This window comes from Callionymus lyra, chromosome 5 (assembly GCF_982586985.1).
Source record: "Callionymus lyra chromosome 5, fCalLyr1.hap1.1, whole genome shotgun sequence".
Taxonomy (NCBI): domain Eukaryota; kingdom Metazoa; phylum Chordata; class Actinopteri; order Syngnathiformes; family Callionymidae; genus Callionymus; species Callionymus lyra.
This window is the reverse complement of record NC_141822.1, coordinates 16,511,806-16,534,814: the sequence shown is the minus strand read 5'-3', so window position 1 is coordinate 16,534,814 and position 23,009 is coordinate 16,511,806. Positions and strand designations below refer to the sequence as shown.

At 36.7% G+C, this 23,009-nt stretch overlaps 2 protein-coding genes across 3 annotated transcripts; both read right to left on the bottom strand.

Annotated features, from left to right (window-relative positions):
• Positions 1 to 69: 69 nt before the first annotated feature.
• Positions 70 to 16,697, bottom strand: scai (suppressor of cancer cell invasion). 2 transcript variants are annotated; one of them, XM_087791139.1, is made up of 17 exons: positions 16,459 to 16,697; positions 13,542 to 13,657; positions 10,468 to 10,563; positions 10,294 to 10,380; positions 10,086 to 10,184; positions 9,600 to 9,696; positions 7,931 to 8,029; positions 7,695 to 7,847; positions 7,437 to 7,538; positions 6,945 to 7,046; positions 6,013 to 6,091; positions 5,750 to 5,849; positions 5,461 to 5,542; positions 5,316 to 5,388; positions 5,052 to 5,225; positions 4,864 to 4,964; positions 70 to 3,233 (listed from the first exon to the last, which is right to left on the bottom strand). In XM_087791139.1, exons 2-17 carry the CDS (start codon positions 13,646 to 13,648, stop codon positions 3,087 to 3,089), a joined length of 1,698 nt encoding a protein of 565 aa, XP_087647265.1. In that variant the 5' UTR covers positions 13,649 to 13,657; positions 16,459 to 16,697; the 3' UTR covers positions 70 to 3,086. The 2 variants fall into 2 exon arrangements, with proteins under 2 accessions (XP_087647265.1, XP_087647264.1); XM_087791138.1 differs by having other exon boundaries at positions 16,556 to 16,697.
• Positions 16,698 to 18,135: 1,438 nt separating this feature from the next.
• ppp6c (protein phosphatase 6, catalytic subunit) lies at positions 18,136 to 22,324 on the bottom strand. Its single transcript, XM_087791136.1, has 7 exons — positions 22,157 to 22,324; positions 21,658 to 21,753; positions 21,454 to 21,519; positions 20,539 to 20,680; positions 20,381 to 20,460; positions 19,999 to 20,208; positions 18,136 to 18,976 (listed from the first exon to the last, which is right to left on the bottom strand). Exons 1-7 carry the CDS (start codon positions 22,229 to 22,231, stop codon positions 18,728 to 18,730), a joined length of 918 nt encoding a protein of 305 aa, XP_087647262.1. The 5' UTR covers positions 22,232 to 22,324; the 3' UTR covers positions 18,136 to 18,727.
• Between the last annotated feature and the right edge of the window lie 685 nt (positions 22,325 to 23,009).

Below are 23,009 nucleotides of genomic sequence, written 5' to 3'. Positions count from 1 at the left end.
TTGTCAGAATAAATAGTGAAGGAGGAGAAGGAAAGAGTATGATCAAATCAATAGGAAGTCATTCAAAAATGTTTTTCATCAGATTTCTTTTATTGGCTTCTTCTGGCAACACATAAAAAACACAATTGATACAACAATTAAATTGAATCGTCAGGACAGGACAGTAAAGTACACCCGTCTTTGGCACTTTCTATTCTAAACAAACATGCTGCTTTTTAAACATTTGTGCATTTTTTCACCCCTTCTAAACATAAATATTTGAAATCCATTGACAGTTTGACACTTTGAAAATCGCAAGCAAGTCACACGCATGGCTTAAAAATGATCTGTCAAAAGTAGAAAAAGGTAGAAATGACTCCTGGGTTTCAAGGAGGGCTCGATATTGATCGGTAGGCAGTTGTGATGTGAGGTGAGTGCATGTGAGCCCGGGACACAGAGCAGTGGAAGCTTGTGCTTATGTGTGGAAGAAAATAAAAAAAAATCCTTAACAAAAGTTTATTTGCTTCAGCAAGATATCAAAGACACTAGTGATGTTGTTTTGCACATGTCAATAAAGAATACTTTAATTAAGTTTGCAGTTGTAAATGTCTTTACACTATACTCTATTTAAAAGAAAAAAATGTCTCTAGACTCTCAGGCTGAAAAACCTGATACAACAACAACAAACAAAACATTTTGTAAACATGTTTTTTTTTAAAGTTTCCAGCAGCAAATGAAACCAAATTCACATTCAGGTATTTGCATCTGCATGCGTCCATTTATCAGGTCCCGAGGCTACCATCTACACAAAGAGAAAAGAAATGATACAAAATCTTCTTCTGTCAATATCTTAGTACACACTTTTTTTTTTTTTTTTTTACAACACCACAAGTTTGTCCATGCGAGGCTCATTTGCATAATGGATCTTGTCTTTTTGTTTTCTGTGCTCAATCTTCACGAGTAACCGACACTGTGCAACGATGACCTAAGAAAAGAAGAGCGAGAAATATCCAAGTAGGAAAATAAATCAACAAAAATGTCGCCCACGGATCCTTGAATAATCCTTCTTTTAAAATGAAAACAAAAAGAAAATGATGCGCCTGATTATATGTAATTTTCCACTTTGTGTTGCATTCTAGACACTTTCTCGTGATACAAAATCAAACGAGTTCAAATGTTTCAGAGTAAGCACCATTTTGAACAACACATTAAAAAGTTTCTCGTCAACTGCCTCATAGTTTACAGAAATCACCAGACATTTAAAAACATAGATGTGACATGCAATACCACACATTATTCAACTCTGCCTGTTTTTTGTTTTTTTTAAAGTCACATTTCTTTACGTAAACAAATCTTGAATGGCTTTCTTACACATGGGTTTTGAATTATTCAGCACACAAACGAACAGAACAGTCAGACAGAAGCGGTCGATGTGGTAGAGCCGTGTACAAATAAATAAATGAGTCAATTAAATTTTAAAGGTCAAATATAAAGGCCAAGTATTTTCATAAGGATCTTTTTTTTCTTTTTCTTTACCATAACAATACAACAAACAAGATCATAACAATATCAAACAGTTTAAAGTGCAATTTCACAATGTCAACACCGGGGGAATGTAGAGTCTCACAATGAAACAAACATGCTCACACACACACACACACACACACACAAATGTAAACTGCAATGAACCTCGTGCCACTTCCAGGTGAGGCCGGAATGTTGATCGTTAGAAAAATGTTTTCAGAAAAAAAAAAGGAGCAAAACACACGTGGCCTTGTTTTAACATGATTGGTCACTTTTTCTTGACGTCAACGCCACATCAATCAATAAATAACAATAAAATGTAAAGATCCAAAAACATATTTAACGTGGCTACATCAGCATGCTAGGATTCTCTTGCCATCAAGGCCGGTGACTCGTACGACACCGGAAAACAATGAAAGTAAATATTTGTTCATCAAAAACAAACGGGAGCTTTTCCAAAAAAAAAATATATAAATACAACTCTTCCATCATCCACTATGGGGTAAATTTGGCACCGAGTCCATGCGATGCTACATACTCTGCAAAACCATTAAAAGAGCAACATGTGAGCGACGCCGTCTACATGCGAAATAGAACTTTAAGGAGGAAAAACATCAAAAACGTAAGATCAAACAATCCTCAATGGCCGTGATGCTGTTCTTCATATCGTTAAATTGCTAAAAACCTTCTTTCAGAAAACATGATCCTAAGATTGGCGTCTTTAGAACCCAGAGACTCATGGGAAATGCCTCCGTTAACTTGCATCCCAACTTTTTTTCTAACATGATCACTTACTTTAAATATGACGTAAAATGTTCATTAGTGCTGAGGGAATATATTTATGATCTGTGATTTGATTGACAGGTTTTAATTTTGTCATCTTGAATTTGACATTAGCGTTCGTCTCTTCTGACCATTAGATTGTCTTAACTTTACCGAAACCGCTGACATACTGGAGAAGCTGCACGCATGCACACCTTGAGTAAAAAGTGAAGGTCACATGTGGTGGAGATGAAGGATTTAAATATATACATGCATTTATAATGGATCCATCAGGAGATTCAACAGGCATCGAAAGAATAAACTGAGCGTCTCCTGTAGCTACAATGTCAACATTTCAATTGCTAATATTCAATAATCAAGTAAGAAATAAAGTGAAAATGGAAAGTCAACTTAAATCCTAATTTATTTTTCCTTAATTTCCTTCACATCATGCAGTTAAAACCTTCATAGGACTTTAAAAAAAAGGTCAAAAGATCGACGAGTGAAGGTTGCATGAGTGGAGGTTGCATTTAGTTGGAATGTAAATAATGTTATATATTTTTTTAAATCATGTCCTACATGATGCTGATGCTCACATGGCAAAATGGGGAATTTACACTGAATTTCACTCCAATGTGTTTAAGTAAACGTTGCCATGGTGCGCTGCATCCAAACAAATATCATCGTCACACGAGGAGGGAGTTTGTGCAAAATTACGTTTTTTTGACCTATAAAGTAAAATCAAAAAACTGCAAATCAAAAACACAGGCAGTGTGTTGATGTGTCTGTATGTACACGCTTCCTTTGTCCTTGCAGCGACGTCAGTAGCCTTCCAGAGAATCATCCCAAAATAGACTCTGAACATCCAGCATGACGGCCAGCTCCAGGACATGCCTCTGCAGCGAGCTGCTCTCCACCGTCTCCTGCTTGGGGAGGTCCGGGTACGACTCTGGGAAGCTGTGAGCCTCCTGCAGCGACACACACACCACTATAGTTGACTAACAAGTGATAGCACTGACAGTCAATGCAATATATTCATCCAAACACATGCAGAAGTCACATCCAGCAGATGAACGAGTCTTTAAAAACGAATCAAAGTACAAACAGTGGTAGCATCGCAGTGTTTTCCTATAGGATCATTCAGACAGGAAACGAGTGATAAAAGTAAAGTGCGTTAGGTGAATGTACAAAATGAACAAACATTTGACGTTAAATCACCTTTAAATCATAGTAGGGTTGTCAAAAGAATCTAAACTTAAGTATTGATATGACACTCATTTTTAAACGTGTCAACACCACCCGCATTTATTTTGTTGTTATGTATGTAAAGCATAGCTAAGATATGAACACTTAAAGTTCAACTAATGTGTTGATTTAAGTGTGTCTTAAATAGATGTTGGACTCTATTGTATCATCACAGTATGTGTCCGTTTGTACAAAACTCTCTTTTCATTTAAATATTTACATTAGAAAATGTGCTTAATCTCCACCCACTGAAAACACTGTTTTTCTGGAGATGAAATCTCGTTTACCATAATCACACCCACTTTTCTCGCGATTGGTCAAACATTGATGTTTGTCACTGAGCTTCATCAAACTTTCTGGTGTCAAAAGTGGTATTAAGTATCTAATATTTTTCCGAGTATCGATATTGAGTTGAAGATGTTAGAACCGTGATAACCATAATTTAAAGAAATACTTGATGACGGGCACGTGTGCATCAACACGACTTCACTACTTCACAACATTTCCGTACTTTAATCCAACATTTTCCCAAAGATTGAAATAGTCTGTTTTAATTGTCAGCCTACTGATCTATTAAAAGCTTTAATGCTCCAACTGAATGGGCGGAGCTTATAAAAAAGACAGCGACCCATTGGTTCATTTTCTAACATGCGGTGGCGCTGGTCCAAACAGCTTGACCATCACAAACATGGTTTTACGTGACCGTGTAGTGCCGATAAAGTTGAAAATGTACTTATTTTTAATTTTATTTCAACATATTACATTTAACTAAGGTAAGGTAAGGTAAAACTTTATTGATCCCTCAGGAGGTCTCCTTCGGGAAATTGTTTTTTTCCAATAGCCAGCAATTTTTCATAAACAATAAAAATAAAATAAATAGAAGAACATAAAGAGAAAAAGAACAAGATGACACAATCTAAGTCTAAAACTACTAGATTAATGTGACTAGACACAAAACATCATTTGTTTTTTGTGCGGTTGTCTTCTTACAATTTGAGTCCAAAGTTAAAGGTTAATATTAGTGTTTGTGTTTTTTGGTTTTAGAAATGAGAGAAAGCAGAAATCAAGATTGTCTAAACAAATGCTTGAGCTTCCTAAACAATTTACTCACCACTGGATCTCATCAAATATAACACAAATATTTGTCATGACATAAAAATAAAAAATTTAACGTGGATCACAAAAACAAATATGTTACACTTCAGTTGCAAGTATAGACAATTTACACAACCATTAATGTAAAGGTGCTGTTTGGACTGAGGTTCTAACATAATTTCTCTGAGCTTGGATTGCTTTTCCAGAGGATCATAATTTATTCTAAAAGATAAGTAACTGTGTGTAACGATGACTTACCCGGAAGACTTTATGCAGTCGCAATGTAGCGGAGCAAAACACAAAGCGTATCAGGAGCAGTCGAAGAAATTCATCACCGAAGAATTGCAAAAAAGCTTGATCTGCAAAAGAAATGATCAAATCAATAAACTATTAAGTTTGATTGATGTTTTACAAAATGGCCGAACATTCATCACCAAACAAGATACCTATAGTTCTTGATCTAGTTATGAGTTGGCCAATGTCACGGTAGACATTTTGAAGAAATTCCTGGGCCCTTTCCCAGAGTCCTCGTCGCACGCTGGTCAAGCCGCAGACCGACAGGAACGCCATGAGCGGATTGTAGAGGAACAAGGTGAAGAGACTTCCACGCTGGGATTGATCTGATCACAGAGGAGAAGAAGAAGAAGCCAGTGAGGAGGAAGCGGAAAACTCGATCAAGCAACAAATTCATTTTCGGAAAGAAAAACTACCTTGAATGTTCTTGGGATAGACTTTGGGCGATAGTAAGCAGACCAGTGGCTGACCAAAAAGATTTGTGAATTTCTGGAGATGAACCAAGAGCATGTCAGCATCTCAACAACACTCGTATATCATCGTCGAGCCTTGTGTTGGTACCTTGTAAGACGAGCTGTTGGTGGAATCTACGACAACAAATAGAGGCTTCCGGGTGAACGGGAACAGGTCGCCAGGATGAAGGCTGCGAAATAAGACTTGACTTGAGACAATGAAGCTGTAAATTCATGGCAGGAACAACCGGAAATACAGAAGTTTTTTTTACCACATACATCTACTGACGGTGACCAATTCAATATTTAATGAATCTCAACATGGTTTTCCTGACTCAAAGTAGAACGTGGCAAAAACATTTAAAACAACTAATCATAATTATAAAATAAATACTCACCAGTGCATTTCCTTCTGTGCCTGATTCCTTTTCTGTACCGTTTCACCATTAATCACGTCTCTATTTGTATTCGTGAGGACTCCACCAAAGTCATATGGTCCTGCCAAGAGTTTTTTATATATTGTTTAATTCTTTTAAATATACATTTATTACACAAAGGTTATTTTCAAACCATTAGTATAAAAGATATTATGTTATTGCATTTTAATTCAATTTTTCACAGCTTCTGATCCAACATGAAAACTCTGACATTGTAATTTCACCTTCATAATCCGAATGTCCAACTGGGAAGACTCCAGTTGCCGACATGTAAACGAGCAGGACACTGTTTGCAGGCAATTCCTATGAATTACAAAGACAAATATAAAGTTGTGCATCATTGAATAACAAAAAGAAAATGAATAAAACATATTTTTTAAAGAGAAGTATATTAGAATAATGTTTTTGTAGGCAACTGAAATGAAAAACATGACCGTGTGTGAAGGTCTTTTGACACCAAAACTTTAAGATTACTCCAAAGACGTTTAAATAACTTTATGATTATGAACATGTAAATATAACTAAGGGCCAATATACATTCACAGACTATAATAGTTTGATTTAAGTTCAAAAGCGATCGATTACAGTTGAAAATAGTTTGATTACAGTTGAAAATGGTTTGATTATAGTTGAAAATGGTTTGATTTCTGTTAAAAAGCGATCGATAACAGTTGAAAATGGTTTGATTACAGTTGAAAATGGTTTGATTTCTGTTAAAAAGCGATATATTACAGTTGAAAATAGTTTGATTACAGTTGAAAATGGTTTGATAACAGTTGAAAATGGTTTGATTTCTGTTAAAAAGCGATCGATTACAGTTGAAAATGGTTTGATTACAGTTGAAAATGGTTTGATTTCTGTTAAAAGGCGATCGATTACAGTTGAAAATGGTTTGATTACAGTTGAAAATTGTTAATCGGGTATAATTGTATAAATAAAAAAAGTTGAAAACATACTTAAACTGATGTAATGGACAAATAATAAGAAGATAAAAGATGGTTTCGATATAACAATGTTCAAATATTTATATTATAGTACATTTTTATAATGTAGTGTATATATAAACAGACTAACAAGACATATTCAATTACACAACTCTGTTTTGACAACAGTGCATGTGTGTTTGAAGTGGTTCCACTAAAGGTGTTTCACTGACCTTAAACGAGGCAGACAAGAATGTAAAAAGTTGGCTAAACGTTGGTTTGTACAGAAGATACTTGTGAGGGTTTTCCCTCTTAGCTGGTTTCTCAGGGGGTTCCTGTGGAGGAACAGACACAATTGAATTCATCAACATCACCCAGGACTACTTGTGACTCATTACTACACAATTTGATGGAGACACGTCTGCACATGCTCAGCTCTCCTCACACACAAAACAATCCCATGATTTTCACAATAAAGGCGAACAGCTTTGACCTTTATACTAAAAACTAGACTACTAAACATAACACAAATAATGAAAATAATGTGACAGGTTATTGTTGTCGACTTTCAGTAAAATCGATTTAAGTATCATCCAGTGATGCACTTTTTACATTTTCATTAAGAAAAAAACATTAAATTATACATGAATAGATATACATGACACAAATACGTGGAAAAAAAATACCCATTTATCATGTATGAAGTATAAAAGAAAATTACTCACAAGTGTTGCTTGCTTGGAGGTCTGAGTTGCAAGATTGACTGGTTCCCTCTCCAACGCTTGAAGCATTCGGAACATGTCGATGGTCAACTCACTGAACTTTACCTGAAGAAGAAGAAGAAGAAGAAGAAGAAGAAGAGGATAAATACCTGTATCAGTCACATAGATACTCTTTACTATTCTCAGTGACATGTTAAATCTCAGGCTCTTCTTTTTCTCTGAGCTCTTTTGTCGATAGGAATCCGAGTAGGTGAGTCGAACCTGGCTGTTACAGTTGCCGATGATGAGTGCGTCTGCGAGGACGAGCTGCCCGACCACCATGCCTTGCTCGAGGGGAGGAACGCTTCCCTCCTGCAGGCGATTGCTGATGACCACCACGGAATTATTGTCGTTGAGGACCAGAGCCGGGTCGGCCTGTGGAACGAGACGTTCAGAACATCCTGTACTTGATGTACACAACACGTGTGCACAACACGTCGATGAAATATATTGATCACCTCGATGAAAGTGGCCACCTCCTGCAGCACCAGGTTCCACTCCAGCTGGTCCTCTGTGTTGAACCTTTGTGTGTAATCCTCGATTTCTTCAGATAATTCCTGCAGGTGGAACAACAGCAATGTAACCAATCCAGAGACCAATTTAAAGGGAACCTAATGTAAATGTTGTCCTCTCGTTTTCCTCTTCAAAATGCAGTAGGTCATACATCATGGCATTGCTCCGTTTTTAAGTTATTACTTAATAAAGTTCTGCGGCAAATCTCCTCCCCTAGAAACCCTTAACACGCCCTTGTATTATCGTTTGTTGTAGCATTCATTTATAAAGACTACAACAACAATTTACTAATCGGTTAGGTACCTAAATGTTAATCGTGCAACAAAATAAATATGTTTCAGGTGTTTGAGAAGTTAAAATATTTTTGTGGTGTTTTCTTTCAAAAGTGGTTTTAATGCTGCACTAAAATAAAAAGCAATTTGAACCTCATTAACTTCAAGTTACTGAGGGAAACTAAAGTGTAATCTTGTGGATGTATCACTTTCCTTGTCACAATATAATTAGGAGATATATTATTTAAATAGCTTGAAGTTTTAAGCTCTCCCTGGCCACGTATTGTCGTATTTTAGAGTTTAACTCATGATATACTGCATGTACAGAACACAAATTTAAACATTTCAATTTGAACCTCAGACCTGAGTGAACCGAATGAAATCATTGTTTTATTTATGTAAACACGGTGAGAGTTACTTCTGCCATTAGGTGTTTTTGTAATGTGTACATTAAGAAGCAAACCTTATTTTTATTATTCGTTTTTAATGTACAAAACAGGAGTTTCAGGGCTGAGTTTAAATTTACGAGAGTCCTTGAATGCAACTCGTGTTTTTGTGACCAATCAGAGCAGAGTGGGTGTGGTTGCTTGGAAGAGATTTCGTCTCAACCAAAACAGAGCTTTTCAAGTGGGCGGGGCTTAAGCTTTTTTTCTAATGTAAATATCTTTATTAAATGAGAGTTTTGTGCAAAAACAAACATACTGATGAGTATAATAGAGGTTAAGCCGGTTGACTTTTTTCTTTCTGTTCTACACAACCTTCTGTTTTCACAGTTGGCGTTTGTTCACAAATCGGTGAACTTGGGCAGTTGAAATTTTTCCTGAGCACTTTCACTATAAAAAATCGTTCCAGTTGAATAAATTAACCGGAAGCACTTTACTTTTATAACTCATTTCCTGCCTGAGCCATCCACCATATACGACGATAAAAAAAGAGATCAATACTGTTCATGGAAAACGGTGTGAGTCCAGTGATGGACTTGCATTAGTTGTAATTTACTGCACAGCCTGGGACTGTGTTCGGTGGCATATAGGTGCTAAAATCAGCAAAGAAGTCACTCGGATATTTGGTTTGTACACCTTCAAATGCCCTGACAAAACGGAGGGACCGTGCAAATCGTAACCGGCCGAAAACACTCTAGGATATTCTTCGCCTTTTTAATCTCGCCTCGTTCAGTGACAGAAGCTGCATCTCAGCCGTAGTTTAGAACTCATAATCCCTTCCAGATTGTACATTAACACTTAATCTGACTAGAGTCCTTTTCACCACACGGGATTTCGTTGTAACAGTGAATACTCTCATATATGGAACATTTGTCAGAAGCTCTTGGATTGGTCCATACCTTCACCAGAACCTTGACGAGGTCCATCTTGTTGAGGAGTAAACACACGACGATGTAGCGAGCGTAATATCGAAGCTTCTTCACTACTAGCTCAGGTCTGCAAAAAATAGATTAAAAAAAACAAACACAAGATTACTTGTTAAGTAAGTAAGTTATTAAGTTGTTTTTTTCCACAGACCAGGGTCACAAAGCGCAAGACAATACAAGGTTGAAGTGAAAAACTATTAATAAATAACTGTGTAATTGTTTATTCTGCAACAGAAAAAGTTTACAAAATGTTTCTTAAGTAAAAAAACAATTATCAGACAAGAAATGCAAACTTGATTCATTTGACTAAAGCGTCTTAAATAACAAAAGGGCGTAAAAAATATAGACCAAGTTCATTCAAACAGTTATGAATAAATGGACTAATGTTATGTTGTTATTCATATTCTAGTGTTAATGCCATGTCTCAGTGTCAGGGTAAGGTTTATAACAAGTACTGACCTGTCCTCTTTGTTGACCTGGTAGTAATAGGATCGCTGGCGGATGGCAGAGTAGAAAGAAAAGGCCTCATTCAGGTAACTAGTTTCTGAGGTCCGTAGGCTGTTGGAAAATTCAATGCATGTTATAACTTTAAGGGAAATTCTCATTTGACTATGAGACAGTTTGAAAGCGTGTTTTAAGAAACAAAAGTCTTCAAGACTCCACCTACTAGTAGTGGTAATAAAGCTGTCCAATCTTCGAGGCGACTTCCCCGATCTGCCATCTCTTCAATCCATAGCGAGTATCCAGAACCTGCCTGTCAGTAAATGAGGATGAAACATTAAGAAACTGTCAATTGTTTTAACAGATTTTACTTCCTACTCGAGAATCAAACTGAGGTGACCTGTGCTGCTGCTGGAACTTCCACAGTTTGGTGTAGACGTCGAAGGTCCTGCCGAAGTAGGACTGCCACTGCTTGTGTCCGTACTGAGGAAGATCTCTGTGAAGAAGTTGAAGAAAAACAGCTGAGCTTCTTTTTGCATCCATTCTTTTTTATTCTACTAAATAGGGTGTCAAGATCTATCGAACATTTTGGACATTTGTCATCTCAGATCTCCTCCAAACATATCAGCCTTTTAGTACATTATGTTCATTGGACCCAGATTTATTAGTTGTACCACAAAACCCTAAATGTAAATATGGAGCCAGGGCCTTCAGTTGTTAAGCTCCTCTGTTGTGACACCAATACAAAAAACTCTGTCCAGAGGGCTGACATGTATATTTAAAAGTATTTTTTAAAATATATATTTTTTTAATAGAGCTTAAAGTAACACAGACTCTGCTGAACCAGTCCCGTCGCTCCTAAGTTTGGTTCTGCTCAAGGTTTCTGCCTGTTAAAAAAAAGGACGTTTTCTTCACGACTGTCGTAAATTGTGATTTTCTGGGATATGCATTTATTTTCTCTCATCAAGTGTATCACAAACTGTAAACTTTCTTTGTTAGGTTTGACACTTTCTGTGTTTAATTTATTTTACATCCAGGGTCTTTAGATTGTGCGTTAAAATCTCAATGTGTGTTGTACTAATGTATTGTATTGACAAGACCATGGAAAACAAGACAAGATGCAACATAGAAGAGATGAAAATAACACATATTATAACACATACATACACACTACAAATACACTATCTCCGCCTCTGATTGACAGGAGGAGTGTGGTGTGTTCAATACTGCATGGGACAGTCATAGTGTTTGCACAACTAACAAACATTTACTAAATTAAAATAGACACAATTTAAAAGATCCAAATGTATTTGTGTGTGTTTTTTTTTTATTGAATCCATCGTTATTTTTCTAAAACGTTAAAATAATAGAATTTTGTGGTGTTTTTTTGTCAGCCAAAAGCGGTTTTAATGCTGTGCTAAAATTAAAAAGCAATTTGAACCACGAGCAACACGCTGCAGAGAAACACTGTCGCCTTCAAGTTACTGTGAGAAACGCCAGCCTGGTAAAACTCAAGTGTAAACTCGTGGATGTATCACTTTCCTTGTCACAGAATATTTAGAAGATGAATTATTTAAATAGCTTGAAGTTTTACTCTCCCTGGCAAGGTGTTGTTGTTTAACTCATAATATACTGCATGTACAGAACACGAATTTTAACATTTAAATTTGAACCTCAAACTTCAGTGAACCAAGTAAAATCATTGAAGAAATGTTTACTTAGATATAAAGTACCATCACTTTAATTAAGAAGATCGTTTCTGTTTAATCAGTTTTAAAGATTATGAATTGAAACGTAATCAAATACACACACAGTCAGCATTTAAAAGGTAAAAATAGAAACTGTTATAAACTAAATAATTCACAATAAGAACTGGATCTCAGCCAGTTTAACGTGGAGCGGTAGAACCCGAGGTGTCGGATATTCTAGTTTGAATTCATCAAATTACTTTAACAATCGTATGCAACCATCCGACGGTTCCTGCTGAAAAAGCTCTTTTCGCTTTCGTCCCTGGCAGTGATGAGTTGTTTGGCTCACACTTGAGTAGGTGGCAGGTTCACTAACTCAGCGTGAAAAATACCAACACTCCAGATGGTCCCACAGTTTGTTTGTCCTCTACAGTCTCTCATCCCAACAATATTTTGCAGCCTGCGCCATTTAACTACAGGATTTTAAATAACAGTGAATCTTATATAAACGATCAGATCTTACTTTGTTCACGTGTATAATATTCAAAGGACAACTTTTGTTCAGTTCAGTTGAGTTTATTTTAAAATGACATAAGAATCATAGAAGAGTTGTATTTAGGCAAGTTTAATAACTTTGTAATTTAATCATCTGTGTTGCTAAAACTACACCAAGACTGATGATTGACAGAGACTAATGTAAAAAACATTGTTGTTTTATTCAAAGCTGAGGAAAGTGCAACTGCATAAAACAACAGTCTTTATAATAAAACAAAAATGGTTGTTAGTTTTCTGAAGGACTTTTATTGTCATTTGAATCAATATAAACAACTCAACTCAACTACATGCTTTAATTTTAAGTTTATATTGATGACATAAATCAATGTTATTGATAAACTCAAAATGAGATTCAAGTATCCCCTCATTTTTAAACTAAACACTGTTGATAAATGCCTTCATGCACTGATTTTTATTTCATTTTAGGAGAACTACTATTAATACATCGGACAGCAGGAGGACTGACTGACTTCCTGCTGGTTCTCTGAGGACACTTTCAATCAAGTCTCCTCAATTTACCAGTGAACAGATAGTTAAGGTAGTAAAAGGTAGAATTCCAGGACAGATGATCTTTAATATTGTATTAAAATAAGTAGAAAATAATAAATGAATATAATACAAGTAATGTTATATATCCAAAATCAGCCACAATAATACACTTTAGTTCAGAATCTGCACATTTTCTAATATTAAATTAAAACTCTTTCTTTTACTGCAGCTCTCTATGAAAGTGCGATTAAAATTGTTTTCACATTTCAAACTGGAAGTTTTGTACAAGATAAATGCATTTTAACAAGTCGACAATGACGTACGTGGATTTAAATAACTAATTAACAGTGAATTCTTCCTCCTTCATATCCTCATGTACTGCTTACATACTCCTGAGGATTGCTACTCAAATGTATCGTAACAGTACCAGATATGATACTCAATTGCAAAATGATTAAATGTTTCAGACCCTGAACTTTTTCATTTTAAATATTTAACGAGTGCTTCTGTAAATTGTTAAATGATGTAACAGAGTTTATTTTTGCATTTTTCTTGCTAATAAAAATATTTATTTTAAAATTGAAGGTTGTTTTTTTTACCCTTGTGTTATAAAATAATAGTATCAAGTATCATGCATCATCTTAAGTATTAGTATCGTGACAACCTTATTAGAGACACTAGAGTCAAAATAAAATCAAATCAAGACAAATGATGGGAGTTCAGAGACAAAAGAATCTGGTACCTGAGTCCATTGAAGAGCTGCTTTGACTTGTCCAGGAGATAACAGAAGTCAGTGACCGTCTTCCTCTCACCAAGTGGAATGTCATCGTCGTTCTCAGCTCCAGTCATGGCAGAAACCTTCACCCACGGAATAGAACGCAAGTGTCAGAAGAATGTAAACTGCTAGAAAACGAGCAAACACTTGATCAGGTTTAAGATCCTGTGGATCTATTTTTTGTTTCAGATTTATATATTTATTTATATATACATGTTTAACCCTGGACTTATAGAAAAGCCATGCAATTAAGATCACTAATGAAAGGAGGAGCCTGACCATGACTAGCTCCTAAAGTAAGAACCAGAATTTTAAAGTTGATCCTGAAAGAAACTGGCAGCCAGTGAAGAGGTTTAAGGATCGGAGAAATGTGAGTTCTTCTACTAGAGCGGGTCAGAATTCTCGCTGCAGAGTTGTCTATCAACTGCAGCCGAGAAAGTTGCTTGACTTCTCCTTCTACATCTTCCATTTGGGATTATGTTATGTTGGATCTGACAAACTCGAACACTGATCACCATGTTCTATCAGACTTAAGTTGGACACAGAACTTTGATCGTGGCACTTTTGGTTGGTCGCTTTACTACATCTGGTATGCGATTAACAATGTGTTGTATTATGTCTCCATTGTGTTGAACTTTCAGTTCATCATTTCGGTAATCGACAGCAAACACTTTACTTTCATAACCTATTTCCTGCCTAAATGCTAATCGGTGGAGCTGCAGTTTATGCTGAAAACATTTGTATTTAATTTTAGTTTGGCAGCACGTATAGTAACGTGAACACAAAATATAGTAGAAGAGGTCAAGCAAGAATAAGATGTAGTTGAACAGGTTGACTTGCTTAAAACCACTTGACCATAGAGCAGAGGAGTCAAACTCAATCACGAAAGGGGCGAACTTTAAAATCACTCTCGGTAACAAATCAAACTACTTTATATTGACCAAACCTTATCGGCAACACTCTTCATAGGTCACCATATCAACATGAACATTCATCTACTGTGATATTGAGTCAAGCGTCCAGCCGGCCACGTAAAAAATGACCTGGCGTGACACGTGTCTCGACTCATTCATACGCTCGTGTCGGTGAAAGAGTGACGCTAACAAAGAGTCCGGTGGAGCGTGTCACTACAGGGACGTCCAGGGAAGACTGAAGATCCTTTCAAACTTGAGCACTGAGGGGGAAAATTCAGAAGAAAAGCTCGAGATAATAATAAACACTGGCGCACTGGAGCGACGTAACGACTGCATCGCATGCAAGAATAATAAAACACGTTCTAAACATCTATGAAAGTCCCGACAATTAAACACGTGACACAGAACAGCAGCGACACGATCGATAGACTTCAGAGTCCATGATTGCATGACAAGTTTAGGTGAACTTTCTTCTTTCAACTATCCGTAGGCGTCATTCAGCCCACTTTAATAAGAAGAACAACAAGGAACTTGGGTCACGTGATCGCCCTGTTGAGACCCGAGGTGTCCCAGATTTCACTTTCACCGCGGAGCCAAGATAGACGTGCAATCAGGTCAAGGTGAAAACCAGTGAGGTCAGCCTTTCAAAACTTTGTCAAGAAAACACTGGTGTGTGTCTGAGAGCAGGTGTTAATATTCACTTTATTTAGTGTAATAAATTAGAGAATCTATATTGAGCTTGCATGCAAAACACTCATCGATTAAGTCAAGTTGGGACGATTGAAATGAGAACAAATACTCAGTGTTTAGGAAACTTTAAACTCTGTCGAAATTAAGTTTGACAACTCACAACCCGAACAATTCAGTTTAAAATAAGGAATTTTTATCATTATTTATTCAAGAGGGAAGATGATACGAGTAAAAAATATTAAGCTACAGACTTTTTAATGTTCCTGGTACACAACAATTACATAAGAAATATGATCGAATCATATTTTTGGTGTTTACCTTAGTTATTTTATGGTTTATATTTTAAAAAAACCTTGTGGAAAATAAAATTATGAATCGATTATTTTTCAATTACTATTAAAATGCACGTAGTCACAGTGTTACAATTAAATGACAGCAGTCATTACGTCGGCGGCAGCTAAAGCATCGATGAAATCCAGCCGGACCCGGGCAATGACTGAGGATGAGAGGATACTGTCGAGTCCAGCAGCTTTTAAATATGATGTTTGGACATGTTTTGGTTTCAAAACAAATGAGTTATGTGGTCTGTAAATCACGCATGTCAAGTGCTCGAACAAATATATCCTTGTTCCTACAGTATGTATATATATAGTATATATTATTCATTGCCCCTTTATCGTGATATGTATTGTATCGAAATTATAGCTCAAACTAGAGAAAAAATATAAATATAGATTTAAGTTTGATGACACATCAGTGAAAGTTGAAAATAATATGTGCATTTTCTAATATTGAACACAAGTATTTTTTTAAAAAACTATCCACATCTTCTCTTCTCAATGGTTGCCATGTTTGTTATGTTGCAGGAGCAGGACTTCTTCTATGGCATTAAAACAAACACACTACTGACCCCTGCAGGACCAGAGGTGGAGTTTCTGGGTCACTTTGGCAACGATGGTCTAAAGTTCTTGTACATTATGAGGAAAACAGGCAACAATGGCATCAACACGACTGATGTTTACTAAACGAGGGTTTTTAACGTGGACGTAGAAAAAAAGGGTTAAAATCCGATTATAACAAAGTTGTTTACTTCAGGATGAACATTTTGATTCACAAGAAGAATGTGTCGTGAGGTTGAACCAGACAATGACAACATCACTGGTACCTTGTTATTCCAGAGATGTCACACACACAGACCCCGTCATTTCAAGACGATAAAACATCTAAACAGGTAATAAAAAGGTGAGACACGATCACATTCCTGGACTCGTCGCTCCTACCTTGAAGCCGCTAGCGTTGAAGCTCGGCGCGGACACGAGAGATGCTGCTCAGAATTCACAATAAAAGCCACACTGAGCTGCGTCTGGTGAAGCTCACTTTTGTTAGCATCTCCCCGCGGCTCGCTGGCGCCTGCACTGCGGTCTCTCTCCCGGGGTCTTGGGGTTTTGGTTGTCGCGGGTTCCAGTCGTCCTGTGACGGGCAAGGTGGCAGCAGGGGACGGCGGGGTGAAGAAGACAGCTGCTGGCCCGACTACCACTGGCTAGCTTCATCCGGGTCGAGGGTTTCAGAATAAAAGCATCGGAAGTTTAACTGATCTCTTCATTTCTTAATGGAAGTTTTTTTTACCCAAGGGGATGTCTTAGGGCCCGAGGAGTTTAAGGACAATCATCTTTTCTGAATCGATTTTAACTATAAAAGTATAATTTTCACAAGAAGGAGCTGTCTCGCCTGCATTTGATTCAGAACTCTGAGCGAGAATTCTGACCTGCTCTAGTAGAAGAACTCACATTTCTCCGATCCTTAAAACTCTTCACTGGCTTCCAGTTTCTTTCAGGATCAACTTTAAAATTCTGGTTCTTACTTTCAGAGCTATTCATGTTCAGGCTCCTCCTTACATCACTGATCTGATCCAGCCTTACATCCCCAACTCGGGCTCTGAGGTCTGTGGATCAGAATCTACTGTTGGTTCCTGAACACGGTTCAGGACTAGAGGAGAGAAATCTTTTCAGGCTGTTGCTCCTAAGCTTTGGAACGATCTTCCTCTCTCTTTGCACTTGATGGATCTACTGACTCCTTTAAGAAACATCTTAAGACGTTTCTATTTGTTCAGGCTTTTCCTTGATTTTCTGGAACTCCTGTTGTGTTATCAGTGTTATCTTGACCTTTAAAGTATATACTTTATTGAATATTGTTTGGATTGTTTAAGCGCTTTGTGACCCTGGTCTGGAAAAGCGCTATACAAATAAAAATTACTTACTTACTATAAAAACATCCAAATCTTACTACAAAAGAATAACAAATGAAAATAACAAGTACAATGAATTAACCTTTACATCTGACTGAAGACAACTCGTTGAATGGCATTGTTAACATACAACCGGAAATTAACATGTATTGTAGGTGGTTGTGTTTCTATTTTAACATGAAACTATAATTCAATAGCATAATGATAAAAATAATAGCCTTTGCGGGCCACATAAAATAAGATGGCAGGTCGGGGTGACCTAATGCTGGGAGAACTAGTCTTTGTTTTTTATAGAATAAAAAGTTGAGCTCGCCCTGCGACAGACTTGCGTGCTGTCCAGGGTGTCCCCTGCCTCTCGCCCTACGACTGTGGGATAGGCTCCAGTCTACCTGCAACCCTGGGATAAAGCGGTTGTCAATGTATGAATGAATGAAAAAAGTTGAGCTCTGTATAAGATAAGATACAAATTAGTTGATCTGTTTTATTTTGTCTCATCCTTGACTTGAATGGTTTGCATCGATCCTTTGCTCCACATGTTTCAGTACATGTTCACCGGACTACGACTTTAAACTTTTTTTTGAGCCATTGACTGCAGTGATAAGTGATTAAGTTAAATATAACATCACAGTAAGTTAAAAATAAAAGCAAACAAAACAAACAAGCTTAACCACAGCTCTCACAAACCCTAAGAAGAAAAAGAAAATCAAGAAAATCACAAGAATAATTTTATTCAGATGTACAAAACAGAGAAAACATCACTTAATTAAGTGGATCTAATGCATGCCTAGAGCTAAAAATGTTCAAACCCCACTTAAAATGTTTAGTTGAAAGGTCACTTGATCTTTTGTGAGCAACGTTTGATACTTCCAGGTTGTTAAATATCATTGGCCAGATTTAATTAAAATGAAAATAGTGGGGAAACTTAAGGCCGAGTGTTGCTGACAGAGGGTTTGTCATCATCGTTTGAAAAACGTGAAAAAGCCAACAAGGAGCCAATTAGATAAGAAAATGAAAGAATCACTTTTATTTGATGCATTATTCAGAACAAGCTAGTTCATGATGTATCAGATATAACCACGTCTTAATCAACACTTTTTTAATCTTCAATTTAATATGAATACACTTTTAAAACATTTCAGCATAAGAATTTAAAGAAAGAACGTAAGGTAGTGAGGTGCAAACAGACTTTAACCCCTGAAGAAAGACCTCTCAGTACAGAAAGCAGATTAGCTGAAAGGCGTTTCCTCCGGGTCGTTTTAAAAAGTGTTGCATATAAATAATGTGGGGGTGACGAGAGCGCCTCGTTAAAGGAAGTAAGGGGTGGTCGTTCGGGGAGGTATGACGCGCTCGGAGTCGGGCACGGCTCGGAACAGCTTGGCCTCCCTCGTGTTCACGTCTTTGAAAACCATGATGGAGGCCACGTTACCGCACCGATAGCAGTAGTTGGGCGCCGACCACACGGTCACCAGCTTCTCGTCAAACATGTACTTGTAGCCTTCGTGCACCAGCTGGTGAGCTCGGCAGATGAGCTTCAAGTTGTTGATGTGCACAAACTGGAAGACAAAAGGAGAGATTTATCAACTTTTTAAGCCTAGAAGTTTCACTTCGGTCGGCGCTGAAAACATCGACGGATATTAGTAAGTCCTGCAAGATAAAGATCAGGGGTCGGCAACCGTTTTCATTTAAAGAGCCACCTAGGACCATCCAATTAAAACACACTCTGAACCACAACATATACTGTAACTGAAGCCTACACAGTTACAGTAATAGTCCTATAAAGTCTATTATTAAGTCTATTAAACAATTTCCCAAAGGAGACCCCCTGAGGGATCAATAAAGTTCTATCTATTATACACAGTCTGAAAACAAAAACTAAAAAATATTTGCCATTTAATGAATGCTGTAACAATTAATGTGTGTTAATCTTAAAATAGTTAAGGTGCGTTTGAATCTTCTATGGAAAGGTTTTACTCATTATTCTGTAGAAACAAACAAAAAAGATTACACTCCCTCAAAAAGTAAAACCATTACAATAAGGGTATTATTCACATGATCACCAAAGTCGAGGGGGTAAAGGAGTCACATGTAGCTCTGGAGCTGTAGGTTGCAGGCTCCTGATATCTATATACTTTTTCATCCATTGTGTACGTAAACTCTCCTGCTCACCATAATCCTTGGTTTACATTTCATGAAATACATAAACAATCAAATGTTCTGTTGGATCACAGATGTCAAACTTAAAAGTAGTTTATTTCTCTTGGTTGGGGCCGAACAAATGTAATATTTTACCAAACTCTTGATAGCAGGGATTCCTTTCCTTCAACCCCAGGTTTACAATTATTGAAAGTCACAATATATTAGTTTACTTCCATATATTAAACACTGGTATCTCTACAGGTCGCCATATGCTTTGATTGACAACCAAACAGCAGGCTGTCTAAAATTACTTGAGGATGTTCTTGATACAAAACATGATCCATATCCATGAGTGTCGTGTAAAAATGAGCTAAACAAGACTTAAAATTAAACAACAACTATACAACTGTATTGGTCTGTTTTTTTTTAGAAAACTCACTTCATTAGTGACTTTGGCACCAAACAGCCAGCCGGCTCCTCTCGGACTGAGCGCCCAGGTATCGACGTCCTCCGGGTCGGACCACACGAGGTCGCAGAAGGCCCCTTTGTGAGGAATCTCTTGGTTTCGCTCTATTGTGCGGATCTGATCCAGGGTCTTGATGTCGGGGGAAAGACCACCGTGAACACAGAGCACCTGCTCGTCTATCAACTGGCGTAAAGGGAAAAACGACACATATTAGTTTAGGAGTGATTTGGTTATGGTGCTTGAATTTTGCCAGTAAAAAAGTCTACTTGGTTTCAAATTAATATTCCCAAGACAATTTAAAAAATGCATATTTAGTCTTAAAAAAACCATTTCAACAGGTGTAAAATATACTTACAGCTGCCACCGTGAGCATGTCAAACACCTTTGTGCAATAACGCCAGGCATTGGCATTTCCATACTTTGTTTGGCACTCGTCTGAAGATGGCAAACAGAAAATCCAGTTAATAAATTAACCAGTAAAATATTCAAGAGACTTCACTGAACTAAACCTACCATAAAAGCCGTACACCTGCGTTATTTGTCTGCTTTCGTGATTTCCCCGTAGAAGTGTGATGCGATCCGGCCATTTTGCTTTCAAAGCTAGTAGGTGAGTGAAGGTCTCCAAGCTGTAATATCCTCGATCCACGAAATCTCCCTGATGGGCAGAACCGTCACACGTTACCAACGTCATCATTTGGATTCATTTACAGAATAAAATAAAGTGGCTGAACATAAATATTATTATTCGTTTAAATACTGCATTTCATTGCATCTTTCACAGTCGAGTAGATAATTTATTAATATCAAAAACAAATGCAGATTATTTCATGCTAAACATAAATCTTTGTTAATATACATATTAAATTGATTATTATTAAACAATTTAATTGCAATATTGGAATGTTGATGACACAATTGTTCAGGCTTTTCCTTGAATTTCTCGAACTCCTGTGTTGTTCTCAGTATTATCTTTATCTTTAAAGTATGTACTTTTTTGAGTATTGTTTTGATTGTTTAAGCGCTTTGTGACCCTGGTCTCGAAAAGCGCTATATAAATAAATATTACTTACTTACTTACAATATATTACCATTTTCTCAAACATTTGCCTTAAAACAATACTTTGGTAGAAATGATAAAGAAAGTTCAACATTTTATAGCTCTCCTGACACCGACATGTATTCAACTCTGTCATGCATTGTTTGAAAATTCTAACTAAACACAAAAACATATTTATGTCTAACGTGAAGAATCAAAAAGTTGACAAAGTACTAAGGTGTGAATGTGGTAAAGGCGGAGGATGCGAAAGAGGAAATGACATTCAAAAGGAAATTGAAATAACAATGTCTATGCTGTTGTGTTGTAAAATCTGACAGTTGATCAAACACATAAGATTGACGTGTGATGGTTTAAATTCCGCCGACACTCACCATGAAAATGTAATTTGTGTCTGGAACTTGGCCCCCAGTTCTGAAGAGTTCACAAAGGTCATAAAACTGAAGAAAACAAAGATGTTTAGTCCACTTGTTTATATCAGCAAGCAATGAACAAAAACAGTAATATGTTTGTTAGTCTTTTAACATCTATAAAGTAGTCCTGTGAGCCTAAAAAAAAGAGGGGTGTTGAATATTTACCTGACCATGGATGTCACCACAAACAGTTACTGGTGTAGAAACGGGCTGAACGTTCGACTCTTCCAACAGCAAATCACAAACGTAGTCACATAATCTCTGGAAAAACACATGGATTATTGGTTACTCACACACTTTTCCTTTTATTTTTTTTAAACCCAAACATAGTTATCTGGATGTTAATGCCGAGTTAAGGCGTGACTGTGGAGAAAGTCGACATTAGGAAGTAAACAGAGTTTAGCTTCCAGTTGTGTTGCAACGGCGCTTCTCTCGTTTCATTTTCTGCTAGCGTTAGCATGTAGCTTCTCTAAAACTTTAACATCTCAACAATAAATATATCTCATGCCTGTAAGTCACAATGTAACATCGCGGGTTAAAACATGAATTTAGATGATAATTAAATGTTTAAACAGCCGCCATTTCCCCTTTTTAACGTAACTTTATGCAACGGTAGCGTTAGCTCGCATGCTACAAACCCGCCGCTTAAACCACCGAAACTCACCTTTAGATCGTTTTCCGGGAGATATTTGCAATGTCTAGCTATTTCCACGTACTTGTCCAAGTCTAAAGGAGCCATGGCTGGATTATTTTAAAAGGATATTTCTACGGGATTAGCGAAGGCGGCTAGCACAGCTCGCACACTTCTTCCTCACCAACGCTTCATTGTCAACCTTCATTACCGGTGTAAAGTTGTCTGGCGAAAGTCACACATCTTCCGACAGAAACTTTCAAAATAAAATATATTTTTTAAATCATTGACGCTAGGAGGGGAAACAAATGATTTTTAATGCATGTAACTGCGAATCAAGTAATCGAATAAATAATATTAATTCAGAAACATAACAAAAAACACTTTTTAATTTGGAAGTAAATTACAAGTGGAAGAACCTCATCATATCCCCAAGCTGGAGCGTGAAAAACAGCGACCTCCAGCGGTGCAACGTTATTTTTTGTTTTTATAAAATAAACTAATATATACAGTATATATCTAAGGACATAAAAAATACAATTTAGGTGCATATATATTGGACCATGATCGTCAAATACCCCTGAAAGCTTTACCTTCTTGGCATTATGGTCCATAAAAAAAGTCTCGTGAAGAATAAAATATGTAACATGATGTTTATAAGATTTACATTTTTTTTACTCTTCCCACAGTGGGAATTAAACATTATTAAAATAATATTAATGTTAAAATAATATTTAAATTAATTAAAAAGGGTAAAAACAGCACAAAACAAAAATAAAAGTAGTACAATATACAGAATTAGAGAAAAATAAAAGACAATATACAGTTATATTGCAACACACACAGTTAAAAACAATTACTACAGAACAATCCAATATTGAAAACT

Coding starts and splice junctions, on each gene's coding strand:
- scai (XM_087791138.1), bottom strand. Junction 9,697..10,085: donor CAGGTCAACAAAGAGGACAG/GTCAGTACTTGT, acceptor TATTTTTTGCAG/ACCTGAGCTAGTAGTGAAGA. Junction 7,047..7,436: donor CCTCCAAGCAAGCAACACTT/GTGAGTAATTTT, acceptor GTTCCTCCACAG/GAACCCCCTGAGAAACCAGC.
- ppp6c (XM_087791136.1), bottom strand. CDS start 22,231: ATGGCTCCTTTAGACTTGGACAAGTACGTGGAAATAGCTAGACATTGC. Junction 20,209..20,380: donor ACATGCTCACGGTGGCAGCT/GTAAGTATATTT, acceptor CCTTTACGCCAG/TTGATAGACGAGCAGGTGCT. Junction 18,977..19,998: donor GTGCCAAAGTCACTAATGAA/GTGAGTTTTCTA, acceptor TTTGTCTTCCAG/TTTGTGCACATCAACAACTT.